General features: G+C 43.0%; 1 protein-coding gene and 1 pseudogene across 1 annotated transcript; one reads left to right on the forward strand and one right to left on the reverse strand.

The window, feature by feature from the left end:
- Window positions 1-5,308: 5,308 nt before the first annotated feature.
- Window positions 5,309-8,618, forward strand: LOC139416453 (WAP four-disulfide core domain protein 2-like). The gene is made up of 4 exons (XM_071165071.1): window positions 5,309-5,584; window positions 6,024-6,170; window positions 7,900-8,037; window positions 8,385-8,618. Exons 1-4 carry the CDS (start codon window positions 5,437-5,439, stop codon window positions 8,519-8,521), a joined length of 570 nt encoding a protein of 189 aa, XP_071021172.1. The 5' UTR covers window positions 5,309-5,436; the 3' UTR covers window positions 8,522-8,618.
- A 2,930-nt stretch (window positions 8,619-11,548) lies between these two features.
- Window positions 11,549-22,179, reverse strand: LOC139417269 (GPI transamidase component PIG-T-like; annotated as a pseudogene).
- Window positions 22,180-22,771: the final 592 nt, after the last annotated feature.

Consider the following 22,771-nt stretch of genomic DNA (forward strand, 5'->3'; position numbering starts at 1 on the left):
TGTTTCACCGAGTCGTGGCTGAACGATGACATTAAGAACATACAGCTGGCGGGTAACACACTCCATCGGCAGCACAAAACAGCAGCCTCTGGTAAGACACGGGGCGGGGGCATATGTATATATATGTGAAAAACAGCTGATGCACGATATCTAAGGAAGTCTCAAGGCTTTGCTCGCCTGGGGTAGAGTATATCATGAAAAGCTGTAGACCACACTATCTTCCAAGAGAGTTTTCATCTGTATTTTTGTAGCTGTCTAGATACCACCACAGACTGATGCTGGCTGTATAGAACTGTATACCGCCATAAGCAAACAGGAAATCGCTAATCCAGAGGCGACGCTCCAAGTGGCAGGGGACTTAAAAGCAGGGAAACTACACCAGCTCCAACGCTCATCGGATGTGGCAGGGCTTGCACTTACCTCGATGCACTTATTGATAAAACCAGTGACTGATGTATGTGGCCTAGTGGTTAGAGCGTTGGACTCGTAACCGTTGCAAGATCAAATCCACGAGCTGACAAGCTAAAAATCTGTTGTTCTGCCCCTGAACAAAACAGTTAACCCACTGTTCCTAGTCTGTCATTAAAAATAAGGATTTGTTCTTAACTGACTTGCCTAGTTAAATAAAGTCAAAATAAATGTGCAAGGGCTTGCAAACTTTTACAGACTACAAAGGGAATCACAGCCAAGAGTTGCCCAGTGACAAGAGCCTACCAGATGAGCTAAATAACTTCTGTGCTTGCTTCGAGGCAAGAAACACTGAAATATACATTAGAGCATCAGCTGTTCCGGACAACTGTGTGATCACGCTCTCCGCAGCCGATGTGAGTAAGACCTTCAAACAGGTCAACATTCACAAGGCCGCAGGGCCAGACGTATCACCAGTACGTGTACTCGAAGCATGCGCTGACCAAGTGTCTTCACTGACATTTTCAACCTCTCCCTGTCTGAGTCTGTAATACTAACATGTTTCAAGCCGACCACCATAGTCCCTGTGCCCAAGAACACTAAGGTAACCTGCCTAAATGACTACTGACCAATAGTACTCATGTCTGTAGCCATGAAATGCTTTGAAAGACTGGCCATGGCTCACATCAACACCATTATCCCAGAAACCCTAGACCCACTCAATTAGCATAAAGCACCAACAGATCCACATATGATGCATCGCTATTGCACTCCACCCTGCCCTGTCACACCTGGACAAAAGGAACACCTATGTGAGAATGCTATTCATTGACTACAGCTCAGTGTTCAACACCATTGTGCCCTCAAAGCTCATCACTAAGCTAAGGACCCTGGGACTAAACACCTCCCTCTGCAACTGGATCCTGGACTTCCTGACAGGCCACCCCCAGGTGGTGAGGGTAGATAACAACACATCAGCCACGCTGATCCTCAACACAGGGGCCCCTCAGGGGTGGGTGATCAGCCCCCCCCCCCCCCTGTACTCCCTGTTCACTCATGACTGCACGGCCAGGCACGACTCCAACACCATCATTAAGTTTGCAGATGACACAACAGTGGTAGGCCTGATCACCGACAACGATGAGACAGCCTATAGGGAGAAGATCAGAGACCTGACCGTGTGGTGCAAGGACAACAACCTCTCCCTCAACATGAACAAGACAAAGGAGATGATTGTGGACTACAGGAAAAGGAGGACCGAGCACGCCCCCATTCTCATTCACGGGGCTGTAGTGGAGGAGGTTGAGAGCTTCAAGTTCCTTGGCGTCACCAACAAACTAACATGGTCCAAGCACACCAAGACAGTCATGAAGAGGGTACAACAAAACGTATTCTCCCTCAGGAGACTGAAAAGTTTTGGCATGGGTCCTCAGATCCTCAAAAGGTTTTACAGCTGCACCATCGAGAGCCTCCTGACGGGTTGCATCACTGCCTGGTATGGCAACTGCTCGGCCTCCGACCGCAAGGCACTACAGAGGGTAGTGCTTACGGCCCAGTACATCACCGAGGCCAAGATTCCTGCCAACCAGGACCTCTATACCAGGCGGTGTTAGAGGAAGGCCCTAAAAATTGTCAAAGACTCCAGCCACCCTAGTCATAAACTGTTCTCTCTGTTACTGTTCTCTCTGCTACAGTGTTGACCCCCCCCACGGCAAGCGGTACTGGAGCACCAAGTCTAGGTCCAAGAGGTTTCTAAATCAAATCAAATGTATTTATATAGCCCTTCTTACATCAGCTGATATCTCAAAGTTCTGTACAGATACCCAGCCTTAAACCCCAAACAGCAAGCAATGCAGGTGGAGAAGCACGAGGGCTAGGAAAAACTCCCTAGAAAGGCCCAAACCTAGGCCAACTCTTCTGGCTAAACAGCTTCTACCCCCAACCCATAAAACTCCTGAACATCTAATCAAATGGCTACCCACATTATTTGCATTTCCCCCACCCTCTTTATGCTGCTGCTACTCTCTGTTATTATCTATGCATAGTTTAATAACTCTACCTACATGTACAGTACATATTACCTCAATTGCCTAGACACTGATGCCCTCGCAAATTGACTCTGTACCGGTACCCCCTGTATATAGCCCCGATACTGTTATTTACTGCTGCTCATTAATTATTTGTTATTCTTATCTCTTACCTTTTTTTTTTGGGGGGGGGGGGTGTTTCTTTAAACTGCATTGTTGGTTAAGGGCTTGTAAGTAAGCATTTCACTGTAAGGTCTACAGTCGAGGCCAAAAGTTTTGAGAATGACACAACTATTAATTTACACAAAGTTTGCTGCTTCAGAGTCTTTAAATATTTTTGTCAAATGTTACTATGGAATACTGAAGTATAATTACAACCATTTCAAAAGTGTCAAAGGCTTTTATTGACAATGACATGAAGTTGATGCAACGAGTGTTGCAGTGTTGCAGTGTTGACCCTTCTTTTTCAAGACCTCTGCAATCTGCCCTGACATGCTGTCAATTAACTTCTGGGCCACATCCTGACTGATGGCAGCCCATTCTTGCATAAACAATGCTTGGAGTGTGTCAGAATTTGTGGGGTTTTGTTTGTCCACCTGCCTCTTGAGGATTGACCACAAGTTCTCAATGGGATTAAGGTCTGGGGAATTTCCTGGCCATGGACACAAAATATTAATGTTTTGTTCCCCAAGCCACTTAGTTATCACTTTTGCCTTATGGCAAGGTGCCTCATCATGCTGGAAAAGGCATTGTTCGTTACCAAACTGTTCCTGGATGGTTGTGAGAAGTTGCTCTCGGAGGATGTGTTGGTAACATTCTTTATCCATGGCTGTGATCTTAGGCAAAATTGTGAGTGAGCCCACTCCCTTGGCTGAGAAGCAACCCCACACATGACTGGTCTCAGGATGCTTTACTGTTGGCATGACACAGGACTGATGGTAGCGCTCACCTTGTCTTCTCCGGACAAGCTTTTTTCCGGATGCCCCAAACAATTGGAAAGGGGATTCATCAGAGTAAATGACTTTATCCCAGTCCTCAGCAGTCCAATCCCTGTACCTTTTGCAGAATATCAGTCTGTCCCTGATGTTTTTCTTGGAGAGAAGTGGCTTCTTTGCTGCCCTTCTTGACACCAGGCCATCCTCCAAAAGTCTTCGCCTCACTGTGCGTGCAGATGCACTCACACCTGCCTGCTGCCATTCTTGAGCAAGCTCTGTACTGGTGGTGCCCCGATCCCGCAGCTGAATCAACTTTAGGAGACGGTCCTGGCACTTGCTGGACTTTCTTGGGTGCCCTAAAGCCTTCTTCACAACAATTGAACCGCTCTCCTTGAAGTTCTTGATGATCCAATAAATGGTTGATTTAGGTGCAATCTTACTGGCAGCAATATCCTTGCCTGTGAAGCCCTTTTTGTGCAAAGCAATGATGACGGCATGTGTTTCCTTGCAGTTAACCATGTTTGACAGAGGAAGAACAATGATTCCAAGCACCACCCTCCTTTTGAAGCTTCCAGTCTGTTATTCAAACTCAATCAGCATGACAGAGTGATCTCCAGCCTTGTCCTCGTCAACACTCGCACCTGTGTTAACGAGAGAATCACTGACATTATGTCAGCTGATCCTTTTGTGGCAGGGCTAAAATGCAGTGGAAATGTTTTTGAGGGATTCAGTTAATTTTCTTGGCAAAGAGGGACTTTGCAATTAATTGCAATTCATCTGATCACTCTACATAACATTCTGGAGTATATGCAAATTGCCATCATACAAACTGAGGCAGCAGACCTTGTGAAAATTAATATTCGTGTCATTCTCAAAATATATTTGGCTCATGAGACAAATGCAATTGGATTTGATTTGAAACATTTCATTTATGAATCATTATGCATTATGGGATGTCACCAGCAGTCCAACAGAAATCCTTTCAGTCATTGAATTACCATCTCATTTGAGGTTCAGTTAGTGTATTTTTTAATACAGTTTCATTGTATATGGCAAATTTCAGCTTGAATGTTAATAACAATTTGGTGGTGCTTATATTTGTCCTATTTCGCACATGTTCAAGTGTGTTTTAATATGCATGTGTGAATGGAAATGTGTTTTTTGCATATCATAACTCTCCCTGATACACCTTCAGAGAGTGGTGTCATAGCCAGGGTCTGCTATTATCAACAGCAAGCCGGAAGCAATTAAGGTTGCTCAAGAGCACTTTGACAGATTTTTCACCTTGTAGGCTTGTAGATTTGATCTCACAACCTTTCTGTTACTGGCCAAACACTCTAGCCCTTAAGCTACCTGACACCCATGTAAATGTTGGCTGTATGGCTCATGTAATATTCATCAATTTCCTATCCAAAACCATACAAATCCTTAGTTTTAGGCTAACAATATTTGCTTTTGCTGATGGGTTTAGGGTGGTGTTCCCTTTTTTTGTCCAATTATGAATATCTGTTCTAATTTCTGGGCAACGTTCCTGTCCATTTGGATCAAGAGCAACCCACGTAAAAAGTTCCATATTGTCTCTTTAATAATTGTTATTAGAAGTGACCTAAGCAAGTGTTTGATCCGAACTCGGAATGTAAAATGAGGGACATAGGGACCCTGCAGGTCTATTGCGTTGGGCTCTCCTTTGGGGTATGTTCAGTTCGAATAAACGTTTGCTACGTTGCGTGACGGTTTGTACTGAACGACACGTTTCCCCAAAACGTTCTTGAACAGACTTTGACGTATGTTTGCTCCATTTGGTGGGTGTGGCGGGTGTCACTCACTGAGATTTAATAAGGTGTGGTGGCATGAAGCAATGAGTTAAGTATTTAAAGGGCAGCGGCCTTGCTGGCGTTCATATATATTTTTATCAGTTATGCTGAGAGCGTTCTCCAACCCTGGCCTGAAACAACAACCCAACCCTTCCGCGTTTTTCAACTGGTCGTTCAGAACTGCCCCGTTTCCGTTTAATTGAACGATGCCCAACGTTTTTTCATACTGAACGCGGTCCAGGTCTCTCTTCTATGAAATCTATTTGGACTATTTGCTCCAAGTACAGTCTTGAAGTCAGCATGGAAATGAATTTGTCAGCGCTTTGTGCGTTGGTTATTGTTCTGTTGGCATTTGATTTGAAAATAATCTCTGCTGCAGAAACTGGAGGCAATTCTACAGGTGAGTTGTTAAAATTACTTTGCATTATTTGTCACTATTTTTCATGAAACAAAGTAAGGCAATTTGATTAGTTATTTTAAGTAGCCATTTGACATGTAGGCCTGCCTACCTTTGTGATGTGAGACACAAGTGACTAGCCTATATAGGCCTAATTGTGTATAGGCTATTTTGCATCTTATTGTGTTGTTTTACTCACTAAAAACACGAGCCAGCCATTATGATTTAAATTTGCTGGTTGAAACAATCCAGCCTTACACTTGGCCATTTTACGCATAGCCTACACTGAATGTGCAGGTACCGAAAATGAACGAAAAAGCTTCTGTTTTTGTAATCCATTGCCGTAATGTTGCTAGAGAAGCCTACTTTGTAATTACACCTTAATTAACTTGATTTGAGGCCGCCCAAGTTCACTCCAACGATTCCTCCTGCTCCCTCACAGTGCCAATCCTCCCAAAGGCAGGTCAGTGCCCGCGGCTTCTGAACGTGGTGCCATCACAAAAGGGATGCTTTTGCGATGAGGACTGTCCTGGAGATGACAAATGCTGCGTATTTGACTGCGGCGCAGTGTGTGTCCCACCTGCCTTCAGTAAGAAGAACCTGACTAGCTTATTAACCTCATCAGGCCCAGGGATACCTAGCAAAAATCTGTTTTTTCACTACTTTCATTGATCTAGATGTACAGCCTTCATATTTAGCCTCACAATTAAGTGTTTTACGATTTTATTTTCAGTACAATGAAAGTATTAGTAGAAATGTAATGAAAAAGAATGACACATTTGCTGCCTTCATGAGTATCATTGACTAATGTCAACAACAGAAAATGAGGTCCACCAAACAATAACCTGATAAAAACATTTTTTTACAGAAATGTTTTGCTTAGTGAGAAATTAATGTCCAACTAGTCAGTGACAACTGTGTGGAGTTTGGAGTTTGTGACAGCAACAATGTGAGCTTATTACAGTATTATAGACATATGTTCGGGGGTGTCCTATGATCTTTTATGTAGAAGAACCTTTGCTTTCTATGGACTCTTGTGTGGCTTGTGAGCTTCGTAGAGGAAAACAGTGCGTGTTCGTGAGCGTCTCAGTTTTTTATAGTGGGGTTCATAATAGTTTGTAGCTCAAACCGTTCGGAGTTTACAGATGTTTTTGTGAGAAGAACCGTTTTCAGGATCTGCCCTTGTCTCTCAAACACAGCCCCCGTTAATCGCACAAACTAATGGTTGGTATGGGACCATGTCTGTTCCTACAGCCCTTTGTTCCTTCAATTCCCACAGCCCTATGTTCTCTCAGCCCTATGTTCTCTCAGCCCTAAGTTCCTTCAGCCCTATGTTCCCTCAGCTCTATGTTCCCTCAGCCCTATGTTCCTTCAGCCCTATGTTCCCTCCGCCCTATGTTCCTTCAGCCCTATGTTCTCTCAGCCCTATGTTCCCTCCGCCCTATGTTCCTTCAGCCCTATGTTCCCTCAGCCCTATGTTCCCTCAGCTCTATGTTCTCTCAGCCCCATGTTCCCTCAGCTCTATGTTCCCTCAGCCCTATGTTCCTTCAGCCCTATGCTCCCTCCGCCCTATGTTCCTTCAGCCCTATGTTCCCTCAGCCCTATGTTCCCTCAGCCCTATGTTCTCTCAGCCCTATGTTCCCTCAGCCCGAAATCCCCTCAGTTCTTTCTATCTTCTAAACCCAAATGAGAGGAGTAACCTTTTTTCAAAATCTCTCAATATCTATTATTTTTGGAGGAGCAAGGAATGTACCTGTGGTTCAGATGAGGAAAAACTGAAAACAAATATTTTACATTGTGTATATCTTTCACATCCTTGATGTACACAGGTCTTTTGGTGAGTTGCTCCAATGTTGCATGAATGAATAAGAACCATTAATAACTGTTAAAGATGCATGTGTTTGTACCTTGCATAGAACTTCTCCGATAAGGCATTACATGTATTTTTACTTAAGTAGATGCAAAACAAATATGAATAATAATCTCTTAGAAAATAAAATGTGTCTGTAATATTGACAAAAGGTCAAGGTCACAGTGATTGCACATATTCAATAGGTCCCATATACCCTTAACTATTATTACTTAACTATTTGTGTAGATGCTGAAATAATCATCTTTTTTTGTAACCTCAGTGATTACTGAGGGAACATAGGGCTGAGAGAACATAGGCTTGAGGGAACATAGGCCTGAGGGAAACATTGATGATGGGGACCAAATATCTAGTCACAAATATGACAGATTTTCAGAAAGTGGTTCATGTCTCTTCATGGTAAGTTGGGTTCCCTGACACGTCTGCTCTGCAAATTGTGTTTCCAAAGCAAAGCCAGGAGTGTGCCCTCGCAGACGATGGGGTTCAGGGATGTGTGCCGAGTTCTGTTCCAATGACAGTGACTGCCCCAATGATGAAAAATGCTGCCACAATGGATGTGGGCATGAGTGCATTGCACCTTACACAGGTATGATATGGTCCCAGAGTGACAGATACACACATTCATTATTGCTGCATTATTCTGGAAACAAGAAAGCTGGATCTTGTAATGTACATACACATAGATCAATATATTTCACATACACTCTCTTTAGAGCTGAGACACTCAATTAAGAACATTTCCAAGAGCCATGCAGGCACATAGAATCTATATATATATATATGACCCTGAGCATTCCAGCTATAGAATAAGAAAGATTCCAAGTCATTTTAATTGTAAAACTTTAATGGGAATAGTCATTGTAGGCTGTTGCTACCATAAACCTACAGTATGTTGCTACTTTATAATGAAACACATTTTTTCTGTTGCCTTAGTGAAACCTGGTCGCTGTGCCCTGCCTAAGGGGACCCCCATGTGTGCTGAGTACTGTTACCATGACGGCCAGTGCCCTGAGGAACAGAAGTGTTGCCGGACAACCTGCGGCCACGCCTGCAGTGAGCCCTGCTCATAGGACAGCAAGGTTTGGGTCTGGAGAGAAGTGACAACACTCATAGACTCCTCAAATCATTTCAATAAAAAAAAGAAGAATTCTCCTTCAAGAAGAGGAATGCTTGTTTTTTTTTTAGAGGGGGGGGGTTGTACTTGTTTGTATTCCAATCAATAAAGCGGTATGTGCAGCCTTTATATACATTCCAGTACATGTATTACCTTGTTGGTGGAAATCTAGTTTCCAGGGTGCCTTTTTATGCCGGTGCTGAGCTACAACGACAGATGATGGAACACACTAAGAATGAAAATTGCTCAAGTATGTACACGTTCCGTCTTTCCACCAGGTCAGGGATTTGTCTGGAGCACTTAGGTTTCTAGTGTTACTACACCTCCCCCAACTCTGCACAACGTTTCTGTGTTCCCTGCCAGTGTATACCCACTTCCCTGTCTAAATGGACTGAGTTCAGCAGAGCTATTAAACCGGACATGACCCTCATTAGCCCTGTTTATACCTGGTTCTAACATGCATCCTTTGTCCTGATCCTGCCCACCACCGGAGGTAGTCAGGCACGCATTTGTAGACGGCTCTGGTCAGTGAAACCATTTAAATCATCATTATCCTGCCCTCTATCATTTACAGGTGGCACAATAGACTTGTGGCATCAATATGTACATTTAAATAAACATTATATTGAAAGAATATCAGTCAAATCATTTGCATACAGGGATAGACCAGGAAATCTGGTCACAATGCGTACACCTTGGACAGATAGGAGACACATTTTAATACCACGTGCAGACAGATGTCTGAAAATGTGGGCACAATCTGAATGTGGAGAAGATCAGGACACAGCACGCCTGTTAGCGGCAGGTATAAACAAGGCTTTTTATTTGGAATGCTGAGGGCTTTTTTCCCCCCACTCTAGTGCCAAACACGTGCGAGAGGAAATTGCTGACTTGCAAAGAAAGAGACCTCTGTGTGTCTGTGTTCTGTTGGAACTTGGCAGGAGTGAGGCCAAGCTTGTTTATAGAGAAAATAATCATCCGCTCCCTCCCCTTCACATACACACTTCCACAGCTGAGGCAAGTAAGATGGGATACAGAAAGTGAACTGGGTGTATTAAACTAGACTAGGGAAAGTGTCTGTTCCATTTTATCTGATAAAGTAGACCATGATATCTGTTCATGATACATTTCTATCTGAAATGTTCTGTAATGGCGGCAGGTAGCCTAGTGGTTAGAGTGTTGGACTAGAAGCCAAAAGGTTGCAAGATCGCATCCCGAGCTGACATGGTAAAAATCTGTTGTTCTGCCCTGGTTATGAAAATATGTTGTTCTGCCCTGGTTATGAAAATCTGTTGTTCTGCCCTGGTTATGCAAATCTGTTGTTCTGCCTTGGTTATGAAAATCTGTTGTTCTGCCCTGGTTATGAAAATATGTTGTTCTGCCCTGGTTATGAAAATATGTTGTTCTGCCCCAGTTAGCCTAGGAACAAGTGGGTTGTCATTGAAAATAACCATTTGTTCTTAACTGACTTGCCTAGTTAAATAAAGGTAAAATACATTTTTAAATTTACATCTGCCTGAATAGGTCCATACTGTATGGCTCATCATAGAATTATATCAGCTGTTATGTCGTGAAGACTCCTAAACTGGATTACGGTACAGTTGATCCAATCCATGCTCAGCGGCCAAGTGTTCATCTATCCTCCAGGAGTTCTCTATCAGTCCAAACGTACTGTTTTGGACTGGGATGAGAGAGTCCACATCATTCTTCAAGTGTGCAATCCTTTTTTCTATGTTCTCCACAAGCCTCCATGTATTTCTTATTTTGAAACCATAGGACTTGATTAAAAAAAAAAAAAAAATGTTTGGACAGTTGCCAATTTTATTAAAAAGACAAATAGCCCAGGTTACCCCATATCTTCAAACATTCTCATGCTGTTTGGTAAAATGTGAAGAATCAACAGCAGTTTTAGTACACAAAAAAATGAGCAGTCTTAAAAAGTAAAATGTATTAAGGGTATATTTGTCTTGGTAAATCAGTTCTTAAACGATGCATGGCAAACTTCTTACATTTGAGTGGTGGGTATCTGTGCTAGAAAGGCTTACCAAAGTTTCCACCATTTTAGGAACACAACAACGTCAATAAGAAACACAGACAAAGCTAAGACAAATCTGGTCAAATCAATGGCCGTTTCTTGTAGAGATGGTTGGGTTTTCTTCAAGTACAACCATGTTGACTGGTTCTGTGAGCCAGGGGCGACAGGGTAGCCTAGTGGTTAGAGCGTTGGACTAGTAACCGGAAGGTTACAAGTTCAAACCCCCGAGCTGACAAGGTACAAATCTGTCGTTCTGCCCCTGAACAGGCAGTTAACCCACTGTTCCTAGGCCGTCATTGAAAATAAGAATTTGTTCTTAACTGACTTGCCTAGTTAAATAAAGGTAAAATAAAAAAATAAAAAAAAATTAACGAAACGTTTACAGAAATCCAACTAACTGGTTATGAAAGTTCTGTAAGTCAGTGCACTTAACTTTTCAACATCAACTTAAAGTACAAATATTATTTCTGTTTAGATTAAAGAGGTGCATCAGATCTTTCTAGAGCAATGGCTCATTACTTTTTCCAGTTACAGATATATCACAGCTTGCTGTGATCTGCTGCCGCGTCTGGCAGCCAACTTTCCCCACTGAAACCTGCAGAAAACACTTTGGTTCCTTCGTTACAAACATTAAAAAGGCCTTATTCTCTGTTCAACTACACCAGCAGTAGTAGTGCACTGAAGAAACGCCACCCTTTCTGCTCCTCATGGTGAGAAAATGCCTTAAGCGTCCATCGAATCCATGACACTTCATAAAGTCTCATGTCCTCCACAAAACAGAACTGAGAGTTTTGTTTTTTTATTGCAGAAGCTTCCCATGTTTAAAGTAGCATCTCCCTGAAACTTACCTTCACGTTTCCCAAGTGGTGTAATCACTGACCTCATTACCCCACCGCAAAAATGTGCTTGATAATGTTGTTAGCTTTAGCATGATAGCATTCTGGCCCATCACAGCAGTGGCACACCCCTGAGCCTGCGGATGATTTTGGCTAGCCGTTTGGCCAGGCCCGGGCTCCTCCACCTGGAAGGTGCGGGTCAGGAGGTTGTAGAGGGAGCCATAACCCACGGCCATCACTAAGCAGGTGAGGCAGATGACGTTGTAGGGCATGCTGAAATCAGGAGTGGGCAGGTTCACCAGCAGAGGCTCCGTGTAGACCCGCATGAAGTAACTGGACTCCTCTTTACACGGGAAACTGGGTAGACAGAAATGAATTATAATAACATATGAGGGTTGGAGGTCAATTCCATTCAAAATCAATGGAATTGAGGAATGATACACTACTTCCAAAATAAGATTTATTTGGCCTAATTTCCTTAAGAATTGCATTACATCAGGTGATAAACTAAAACACTTAAGACAACTGCTACGTAAGTGTTCAACCTGTACTTAAAAGAAAATAAACAGCCTTATGACTTACAAGCTGCTGAAAAGCGGGCGTTCCTGGGTGCTGTTGGTATCCATGGCGACAACACTGGGCATGAGAGCGCTGATAACAGAAGACCTGAAGCGAGGGACAACATTTCATCAACTATCTGCTACTGGAAACTTGAATATCTGCAGACTACAAACAAGTGGTATCTCAATTTTAGCCAAGGCCCCATCTTCATTCAGAATCAAAGTCAAGACAAATATTTAAAATAACTTCATACTAGCTGGGCTTGATTGAGCTTGCTTGGGACAACGGAACCAATAGCGGAAAAACTGCAAATTGCTAAAGGAATTTGAAAGATTCCTAATTGTATTTGAACCCAGTTCTGAAGCACAAATCTAAACGCTATGACAGCAATTATAGGCAAGAGTACAAGAGTACATTAACTGTCCAAGTTCCCATTACAATTGGCATTTCTTTAGACAAAAACAGAACTTGACCCGTAGCATAGAGAAATGCATATCTTCTGTTTCTGTAGACTTCTATAAAGTCAAAGTTATACCCGACGTAGAAGCCGTGGTTGGGGTCGGGGGTGTACTCCGTCCACTTCAGGAGTGCCCTCTCAAACTGCACGGTGACCTCGGTCACAGAGTTAGGAGGCAGCTGGACCAACATCTCCAGCAGGTGGGGCTGAAGGCGGTCTTTGGACGGCTGGTAGTGGATGTAAACTAGGTAGAGAAGAAGAGAGGAAACATGTATTTATTTGCACAACCAGGAAAGACAAGCAAGTAAGTAAGAATATACACAAAATATCATGAAGGTGTTCCTAATGTTAAGTTGCACCTTGCAGAACAGCCTGAATTCGTCAGGGGATGAACTCTACAGGGTGTCGAAAGCATTTCACAGGGATGCTTCCCACAGTTGTGTCAAGTTGGCTGGATGTCCTTTGGGTGGTGGACCATTCTTGACAGACACGGAAAACTGTTGAGCGTGAAAATCCCAGCAGAGTTGCAGTTCTTGACACAAACCGGTGCGCCTGGCACCTACTACCATACCCTGTTCAAAGGCACTTAAATGTTTGTCTTGCCCATGTCTCAATTGTCTCAAGGCTTAAAAATAAAGACATTACACACAGAAGATACAATTAAAAACATTAACATGTAGTGTGCGTATCTATTAGTTAGACATTTATGATACTGAAGCATGTTCTCCCCATGTGGGCAGATAGCTCTTGAGGGAAAGGCCTATCAATAGGTAGCTGAAATTCATATCAACATTAGGCCCTACTTCAAAGTGCACAAATCTAAAAGTTAGTTGATCAAAAAGGAACCGGGGTCATGTTCAGTAGGGGACCCAACAGAAAATGTGTTGCAACGGAAAACAAAAACCATCGTTTCATATTAGACTTGGCCAGGTAGTCCCTCCCTGTTTTAGTCCGATTTCTTCGGGTTTGGTGCCTAATGAACAAGACCCAGGCATAGGTGAAACAGTGTCAGCAGGTGAGCAGCAGCAGTACTCACTGGGTTTGTTGTCACGACACTTGCTGGTGCGGTGAGCGTGTGAATGTAGAGGCGCAGGTACCAGGGCACGGTGTCCAGCAGGAGCACAGGGAAGGCCCGGTATGTGTGGTGATTGTACACCAGGGTGTGGATCTCCCCCGTCGGCAGCCCGTAGCCCGCCACGTAGCGCTCTCCGTGAAGTAGAGGGCGCAGCATGTCTCCTGGTGGCAGGAAAGGAGGGAGCGTTCATATGGTCAATAATACAAATAGAATTACTAAAATAGAAATAGAAATAGAATTTCTATATGGTCTATATATATATATATCATTTCTATATGGCCCTACATCAAAATTCCTTCATATCAGAAAATCTTCCCTTTTCTGTAACACGTACATTACATGATTATACTTCGTAGTAACTGCAAATTATACTATTGCCAACAACATATTAACATGCTGTTTCTTAGTACCTTAGTAACAGCATTGTAATTGGATTGAGCAGTTTTTTAAATTAAAATAAATACACAAGAGGAATAGAGACTGTTTCTTATTCCACTTGTGTATGGGAAGTGAACAGACAGTCGAGGGAACATCTTTTCTGGAATGAAACACAGCCCACATATGGAGTCGTGTCCTTGCCCGGTGTCACTCACTCACCACTCTCGGCTGCTCTCTAGCGCAGCAGCATGTTGAGGGAGCGCGTCTGTCCGAACGTTGCCTGGTTGGTGAGGTCATAGACTGAGTAGGTTCTCCGATCCCCCAGCACCACAGCCTGGCTCAACAGGGGTGTGGCTGGACTCAATTCAAACTGTTCCCCCTTTTAAGGGGAAAAACAACAACAATCTATTCCTGCTCAACTACCATAGGATTGATAGAGATAAATAGGTTTTCATTCCACAAATACATGTAGCACAATGTCGCTCGTTGGCAGTTTACAATAAGGAAAACTGAATTACAGTCCAGTTTACAGAAAAACATGAACGTGATTAAAATAGAAACTCATTCATATTTTAATTTGAACAACTACCCCCCATCTAGGGTCTGCTTAAAAGCCTAACTAATGATGGTATTGGCCTGTCTTTGTAGTGTTCCGTGTTACATCGAATCTGACGTAGTTGCCCGCCCTGACGTGAACCTCACTCCAGATCTCTGATCCCTTGTAGGTGACAACAAGCTGGACAATTTGTTTGAACCCTACAGCTTGAGAGCCAGCCCCCATTGCACTACTCTATACAAGTAGTGTTGACTGGTGATTTTGTATAAACAAAACACGCAGGCACACACGCGATGCTCAGCCAACTACTTTCGCGATGCACCATTGTAGCAGGTATGTTAGTGATTGGACTAAATCTTGGCATGCACAAAGAGGTCAGTCTGAGAAGGTCTTCTTATTGAAATGAGCCTATGGAGTGTTGATAGTTGTTTGAACTTTGGTACGTATTATTGGTGCTGACTTTTCTTCTTACTTCAAAAGAATTTGCTTTTGAAACCTAAAATTCATGCTCTGTTCCTTGACTGTATGAAGTAACTAAGTCATTCTGAGTAAGACTGTCTGCTAACTAAATAGAATTTGGATTCATATAAAGTTTGAGGTAATGGGGCCTCCCGGGTGGCGCAGTGGTTAAGGGCGCTGTACTGCAGCGCCAGCTGTGCCATCAGAGTTCCTGGGTTGGCGCCCAGGCTCTGTCGTAACCGGCCGCGACCGGGAGGTCCGTGGGGCGACGCACAATTGGCCTAGCGTCGCCCGGGTTAGGGAGGGCTTGGTCGGTAGGGATGTCCTTGTCTCATCGCGCACCAGCGACTCCTGTGGCGGGCTGGGCGCAGTGTGCGCTAACCAAGGTGGCCAGGTGCACGGTGTTTCCTCCGGCGCATTGGTGCGGCTGGCTCCGGGTTGGATGCGTGCTGTGTTAAGAAGCAGTGCGGCTTGGTTGGGTTGTGTATCGGAGGACGCATGACTTTCAACCTTCGTCTCTCCCGAGCCCATACGGGAGTTGTAGCGATGAGACAAGATAGTAGCTACTACAATTGGATACCACGAAATTGGGGAGAAAAAGGGGTCAAATGCAAAAAAAAAGAAAAAAAAAGAAGGTAATGTAAAGTTAGTTGTGTAAAGTATGCGGTCATGTAACGTTAGTCATGTAAGGTTACTTACCTGAGGGTTGTCTGTGACGTCCACGTCCACTTTACTGGAGGAGGCCAGGGGGCAGGCTTCAGTCAGGGTACGAGAGAACATCTTGAACAGGGACCACTCTGTGGAAACACCCAGTAACCCAACACATCATGTTCATGTCCTCCATTTTGTATGTTTCTAAATGCAGTGACCAGTCTTTTTCATGGAGCTTAGAAGGGAAAGAAATTACTTTTACATGAAAAGTTATGTTCATTATCTCCTTCATGAAATTCACTTAAAATAAATGTAATTTGAAAAATGTGCCAATTTCGCTGTGCAAAATATAGCTAGCATGCAAATGCACCTACATGAAGCAGTGTCAGAGAAGAAGATACTGTACATCTTGGCAATACCAGCATGTTTTAGCAATAGTGTGGTGATACTACACTGAACAACAACAAACGCAAGAATGTTACTGAGTTAAAGTTCATATAAGACAATCAGTCAATTGAAATAGATGCAATAGGCCCTAATCTATGGATTATGGCCTATTGACTGGGAATACAGATATGCATCTGTTGGTCACAGATACTCAAAAAAAAGGTAGGTGTGTGGATCAGAAAATAAGTCTGTATCTGGTGTGACAACCATTTGCCTCATGCAGCGCGACATCTCCTTCACATAGAGTTGATTGTGGTCTGTGAAATTTTGTCCCACTCCTCTTCAATGGCTGTGTGAAGTTGCTGAATATTGGCGGGAACTGGAACAACCTGTCCTACACGTCAATCCAGAGCATCCCAAACATGCTCAAATGGGTGACATGTCTGGTGAGTATGCAGGCCATTGAAGAATTGAGACATTTTCAGCTTCCGGGAATTGTGCATAGAGCCTTGCGACATGGGTGTCACGTTCTGACCTTAGTTCTGTTGTTATGTCTTTGTTTTAGTATGGTCAGGGCGTGAGTTGGGTGGGTATGTTCCTTTTTCTATGTTTTGGGATTTCTGTGTTTGGCCTAGTATGGTTCTCAATCAGAGGCAGCTGTCAATCGTTATTCCTGATTGAGAACCATACTTAGGTAGCCTGGTTTCACTTTTGAGTTGTGGGTGATTATTTTCCGTGTCAGTGTTTGTGCCACACGGGACTGTTAGTTTGTTTCGGTATTTCACGTTGTTATTTTGTAGTTTAGTGTTCATGTAAATAAAGTATCGTTATGGACACTTACCACGCTGCACATTGGCCTGACCTCTCTTACTCCTCGTCAGAAGAAGAGGACAAACGTTACAATGGGGCGATGCATTATCATGCTGAAACGTGAGGTGATGGCACGACAATGGGCCTCAGGATCACGTCACGGTATCTCTGTGCATTCAAATTGCCATCAATAAAATGCAATTGTGTTCGTTGTCCGTAGCTTATGCCTGCCCACACCATAACCCCACCACCACCACAGGGCACTTTGTTCACAACGTTGACATCAGCAAATCTCTCGCCCACACGACGCGGTACACGCTGTCTGCCATTTGAAACTGGGATTCATCTGTAAAGAGTAGACATCTCAACCGTGCCAGTGTCCATCGAAGGTGAGCATTTTCCCACTGAAGTCGGTTACGACGGCAAACTGCAGTCAGCTCAAGACCCTGGTAAGGACGATGAGCAAGCAGATGAGCTTCCCTGAGACGGTGTCTGACAGTTTGTGAAGAAATCCTTTGGTTATGCAAACCCAGTTTCATCAGCCGTCAGGGTGGCTGGTCTCAGACGATCCAGCAGGTGAAGAAGCCAGATGTGGAGGTCCTGGGCTGGTGTGATTACACGTGGTCTGCAGTTGTGAGGCCAGTTGGACGTACTGCCAAATTCTCTAAATCAACTTTGGAGGTGGAGAATGGTAAAGAATGGTAAAGAAATTAACATTCAGTTCTCTGGCAACAGCTCTGGTGGACATTCCTGCAGTCAGCATGCCAATTGCACACTCCCTCAAAACATCTATGGGATTGTCTTGTGTGACAAAACTGCACATTTTAGAGTGGCCTTTTATTGTCCTCAGCACAAGGTGCACCTGTGCAATGATCATGCTGTTTAGTCAGCTTCTTGATATGCCACACCTGTCAGGTGGCTGGATTATCTTGGCAAAGAATAAATGCTCACTAACAGTGATGTAAACAAATTTGTGCACAACATTTTAGAGAAATAAAATGTCCGGGATCTTTTATTTCAGCTCATGAAACCAACACTTGACATGTTGCGTTAATATTTTTTGTTATACCCTTTTCACACTATAGAGTTGACGTACACTGTACTGGCTCAGATATTTTCCATTCACACTGTCCACGTTTCCAGCAACTATATGGTGGAGGCATAACCAGGCCAGCGCAGTACAGCTTGGCTCAGCTCAGTATGTGAAAGGGGTATAATACTGAATGAGGAGAGGCCTCTCTCAACTCGTTTGCCCTGGCCAGAAGAGTGCAGGTCAAACACCACGTTCAGTGTCTGTCTCAGCTCCCATGCTGTGGACTTGCACTGCCAGTCCTGAAACAACAGTAGCCGAGTGTCATATAAAGGCTCGGACTAATCAACAGTGACAGATTTTCGAACGGGATTACAAGTAGGATGGAAGGTTAAATCAGTGGCTTGGTATTTTCTACAGGATTACTTTAGAAAGCCAACACAAAAAAAAAGGTTATTTTTCTTTGATATGGCTGACCACATGATAAAAGGTTATAGTATTCCTCATAACTATGTAGATATAATATACAGTTGAAGTCAGAAGTTTAAATACATTTAACTCAGTTTCACAATTCCTGACATTTAATCCTAGTAAAAATTGTATGTCTTAGGTCAGTTAGGATCAACACTTTATTTTAAGAATGTTAAATGTCAGAATAATAGTAGAGAGAATGATACATACATCTGAAGACTGTATATACATACACCTCACCTGACACACAGGTGTGATGTGTAGAGCCTGGGAGTAGAAGCTGCTGTGGAAGAGTTTCTCAGAGTTCATTAGGACTGCCAGACCAGTCTAGAGAAAGGAGATGGGCAACATGAAGAACATGGTTAATCCCCACACACGCATGCACGTACACGCACACAGACTTTAAGTCCATTCCAATAAAAGGATAACACTACATGCTAATGGTTTTAAAATAATCACCTAACCACAAATCAGGGTTTAGTAGGGCACGACGTAGCAAAATAAATCAAGAGAATGGCCATTTTAGAACAAGTCCAGGTAGTCCTTCCCTCTTTTAGTCTGGTTTTTTTCCTCCCCTGTTTAGTGCCGAATGAACATGAAGAAGGAAGCCTCCGCACCCTTTTTCAGATTTAGTATACTACAATCCTACGCTTTTGGTAAATGTGACATTCATAAGACCATCCAACATAAGACGGACTGGTACCTTGGCGCCGCAGGGAAGGAGTTTCTTCCACGGCGTCAGATTCTCAGTACAAACGATCTCCCGCGGCAACACAGCATTAGCGGAGAAAGCGCTGGTCCGTTACTGTATAGCAGAGGACGTATACAGGACACACATACAGGTGCATGACACACAGGTCCACATCAACACACTTTATGTCACATCACAACACTTAGCATTATGGAGAATTACACATCAACACGGTATAGTACTGTATTATTAAAGATGTGAAACTATCTAATTCCAGAACTGTGTCATGATTCCTTTGAGTGCATATGCAAAGCATTGGTTGGCCCGTGGTCTTGTTCAATAAGGCATACCATAGAAAAGTGTTTCTTATTAGATAATTACAGATGATACCTGCCCATTTCAGATTGTTTTCTTCCATTTGATCCCTTATGAATACGAGCCTGATCTCTGTTCAGAGGCAAGCTAGCTATTGTAGAGACTTGGGTGCTTACTGTCACGAGAATTAGGTTCTCAATGATCATAAACCAATTCATTTAAATTACTCAGTCTGTGACCGGGATTTGTAAGATACTGGTTGGAATGAAAACAGACAGAGGCCCAGTCCACAATAGTCAAATGTTTATTCACGGGAACGTTCTGGTGTGCACAGTACAAATACCTTCATTTTATAGTGACACACATACTTCCACACAAAACATTAGGTATCATAAGCCCACACTGTCCTGCTACCCAGCCGACAGAGATTAGGGGAGTCCGTGAGAATAGCTTCTTCCCGCCCTCCCTCAAGATAGGGAGAGACCCTGGGAAGTCCTCGGTGCCCCCAGCCAAGGACGCCACCGAATCTTGCTCGGCACCAAATCTTGCTCAGACAGTCTGTTATCAAGATACTAGACATATTGTCACCAAAACATTAATTCTGACTAAGAACTACACTCCCTGATATATAATTCTACTGACTAAAACCAAACACAGCATTAAAATAACCTAATGATTCTAATCAATTCCATACAATCATATGGTTTCAGAGTTATGTTTCACAGTGTAATATTCTAATAATTTATTAAAACATATTCCATTAACACTTACCATTGCCCACGCCTAGGCTTGAAGGAGGCACTGGGCTGCACCGTGTTGGTGGAGTCAATGAAATTCAGCGAGGCACAGAAGATCCCTGAGAGGACGTTGGTCAGCTCCTTCCAGGCAATGTCCACACTACAAGACAATGGACGAAATGACATCATTCAATAGAATTTCAATGCTAATATAGTTTGGGAGAAATGGCGATGGGTAAAATGGCAGTATCTGCCACCAGTGACAAAAAGACATGGCTGTGAAATGTTGTGACACATTCCTGGTCAAAGACTCAATAGGCCAAATGAAAGTGGTGCAGGCTGTCACTACAAAATGGGTGAGACTAGCACCACACATACGTATGGATATATTTGACTACCAACCATGATGACAGATATATAGCTGCTATGTTATCTGCAACAGTAAGGAAAGTGAACATGTGTGGCTAAATATACAGAATATACACACTCACTCAGTTACAGTGTCCTGACACCATACCCACAGTTCGGCACCAGGGGGCGACGGTAGGAAAGGCTGGCCCCACTGCATGGTCCTCCAGTAGCCCTGAGTGAAGGAGATGTGGAGCTCACTCACAGAGAACTTCGAAATCACCTGGCCCAGAGACTTCGGGAAGAGTTGGTAGTATAACACTAGTATGTTGACTTGGACATAACTGTCGGGCAAATTAGGCATGGGGCCTAAATACTGATGACAGTGAATGCACAGCAAGTTACTCTGATTAATCAGCTCACAATAGAAAATTAATTGGTATATACAGCCTGGAACTAATGCCTGCAAAATTGTATAAATATTCCTTACAAGCCAGAATGTTTAATAAAATTACATTTCAACTTACTCTACCGGTTGTCTGTGCTATTTGTTCTTCTGCTGCTCGAAAATTGATAGAAAAATATACACAGGAAAGTATTGTTTACCCAACTTTAGTTAGCTATTAACGAGAGAACCTATTGAAACAAGCATGCCATGACAATGAACATGGTATATTCTGAATCAGGGGAGGACAGAGAACAATCCACATATTTTTTAATAAAAAAAAAATTGAAATAGGAATTTAACATTTAAAAAAAAAAATCACAAAAATGTTTTTTTTTAAAGTGTTGATTGCTCTCCGTCCTACCCTGATTCAGAATATACCATTGTCATGGCATGCTGGTTGCAATAGCTAACTAAAAAGTCAGGTAAACAATTTCCTGTGGATATTTTTGTATCAATTTTCGAGCAGCTGAAGGACAAATAGCACAGACAACCAATAGAGTAAGTTTAAAACGTAATTTTATTCAACATTCTGGCTTGTAAGGAACATTTACACAATTTTGCAGGCATTAGTTTGACTGTATATATCAATGAATTGTGTATTACAAGTCTGATTAGTCAGACTAAGCAACAGTCAACATAGCCTACCAGCACTAACACCTTGTTCAACTATTCAACTCCTCAAGCCATTGATTGGTTGGTTGAATCAAATATGTTTAGTGCTGTACTGGAACAAAAGCCTGCACTGAGGGTCTACACTACAGGACCTTGACTGAAGATGCACTGATGGCTAGTGTCCCAGTGTGGCTACTAGATAGATGACTAGAACATTATGTGATTGACCCAAATATAATTTCAAATCAAACTCTTTACCTTTATTTCCTCGGAAGAAGTCCGTATCCCACAAGGTTCGGAACTGGAAGCTGGCGTAAGTATCCCCAGAATGCAATGGTCTGATCACCAACTCTTCCTGAAACCGGTCTTTTTCGGGCGGTGGTGGAGGGTCGTCTAGGGTTTTCTTGGTGTCGGAGACATGGTCAACTTTGTCGCTTGGAACATCTACTATGTTCGTTTCGAGGGAGTCCCGCCTCACCTCTTCCGCGGCCTCTTGGATTTTGTCTTTTGCGGGAGGTGGTGGAGGGCTGTCACAGGTTTGAACATGGTCAGCTTCGTTGTCGCTTGGAGTATCTGTTAACGATAGATTCGTTTCGACCTCGGTAGCCTCCCATTGCCTCTCCTCTTCCACGGCATGGGTTTGTCCCTCGGCATCTTTCACCTGATTTGTTTCTTGTACGTCTGCTGTAACAAACACGTATACTAATCCACAAAGAACGAACGCCAGCATATAAACATTGCATCTGTGCGCTTTCATTTTCCCGACTGCTGAATGACTGCGCCTACTTCCTTAACGGCGTGTCATGTTGACCAATAGGATTAAATAATTGAGTCTATTATGGACAATCATCACTGCGCAAAAGATGCGCATAGTGACTGATCTAAACTTGCTTTGTTACCAGCAATATTTACATCGGATTCATTGTTTGATAAATTTAATATATCATATGTTGATGTAACAGAATAGGATAAATTAATGTAGCTGTGTTTTTCATAGCTACACAGTCAAGCCGAGCAGGATGCTTTATATTGTTGCTTCTTAGGCCTTTAAACCAGTAGCCTGATATACTACATTTCCCTTCATTTCTGTTAGTACTCTCTCTACTTATAGACAATAGGCCTTGGCTACTGATTTCCTTTCAGCCAATAACACTAGGCCTATCCAGCTGTTTTTTCTTAAAGCTGCAGTAGGCAACTTTTTGTGTGACCCAACCAAATTCACATAGAACTGTAGTTATAGATCTGTCATTCTCATTGAAAGCAAGTTTAAGAAGCAGAACGTATGTAAGTTATTTATCACTTGCTAGTTTCATTTTTGCGTATTTTACTGGTATTGTACACCAGCTTCA

This window comes from Oncorhynchus clarkii, chromosome 9 (genome assembly GCF_045791955.1).
Source record: "Oncorhynchus clarkii lewisi isolate Uvic-CL-2024 chromosome 9, UVic_Ocla_1.0, whole genome shotgun sequence".
NCBI classification, from domain to species: domain Eukaryota; kingdom Metazoa; phylum Chordata; class Actinopteri; order Salmoniformes; family Salmonidae; genus Oncorhynchus; species Oncorhynchus clarkii.

Excerpts from the sequence above, each read along its gene's own strand:
- LOC139416453 (XM_071165071.1), top strand. The coding sequence starts at position 5,437 with ATGAAATCTATTTGGACTATTTGCTCCAAGTACAGTCTTGAAGTCAGC. Across the intron at positions 6,171-7,899 it reads GTGTGTCCCACCTGCCTTCA|CAAAGCCAGGAGTGTGCCCT; the intron begins GTAAGAAGAACC and ends GTGTTTCCAAAG. Across the intron at positions 8,038-8,384 it reads GTGCATTGCACCTTACACAG|TGAAACCTGGTCGCTGTGCC; the intron begins GTATGATATGGT and ends CTGTTGCCTTAG.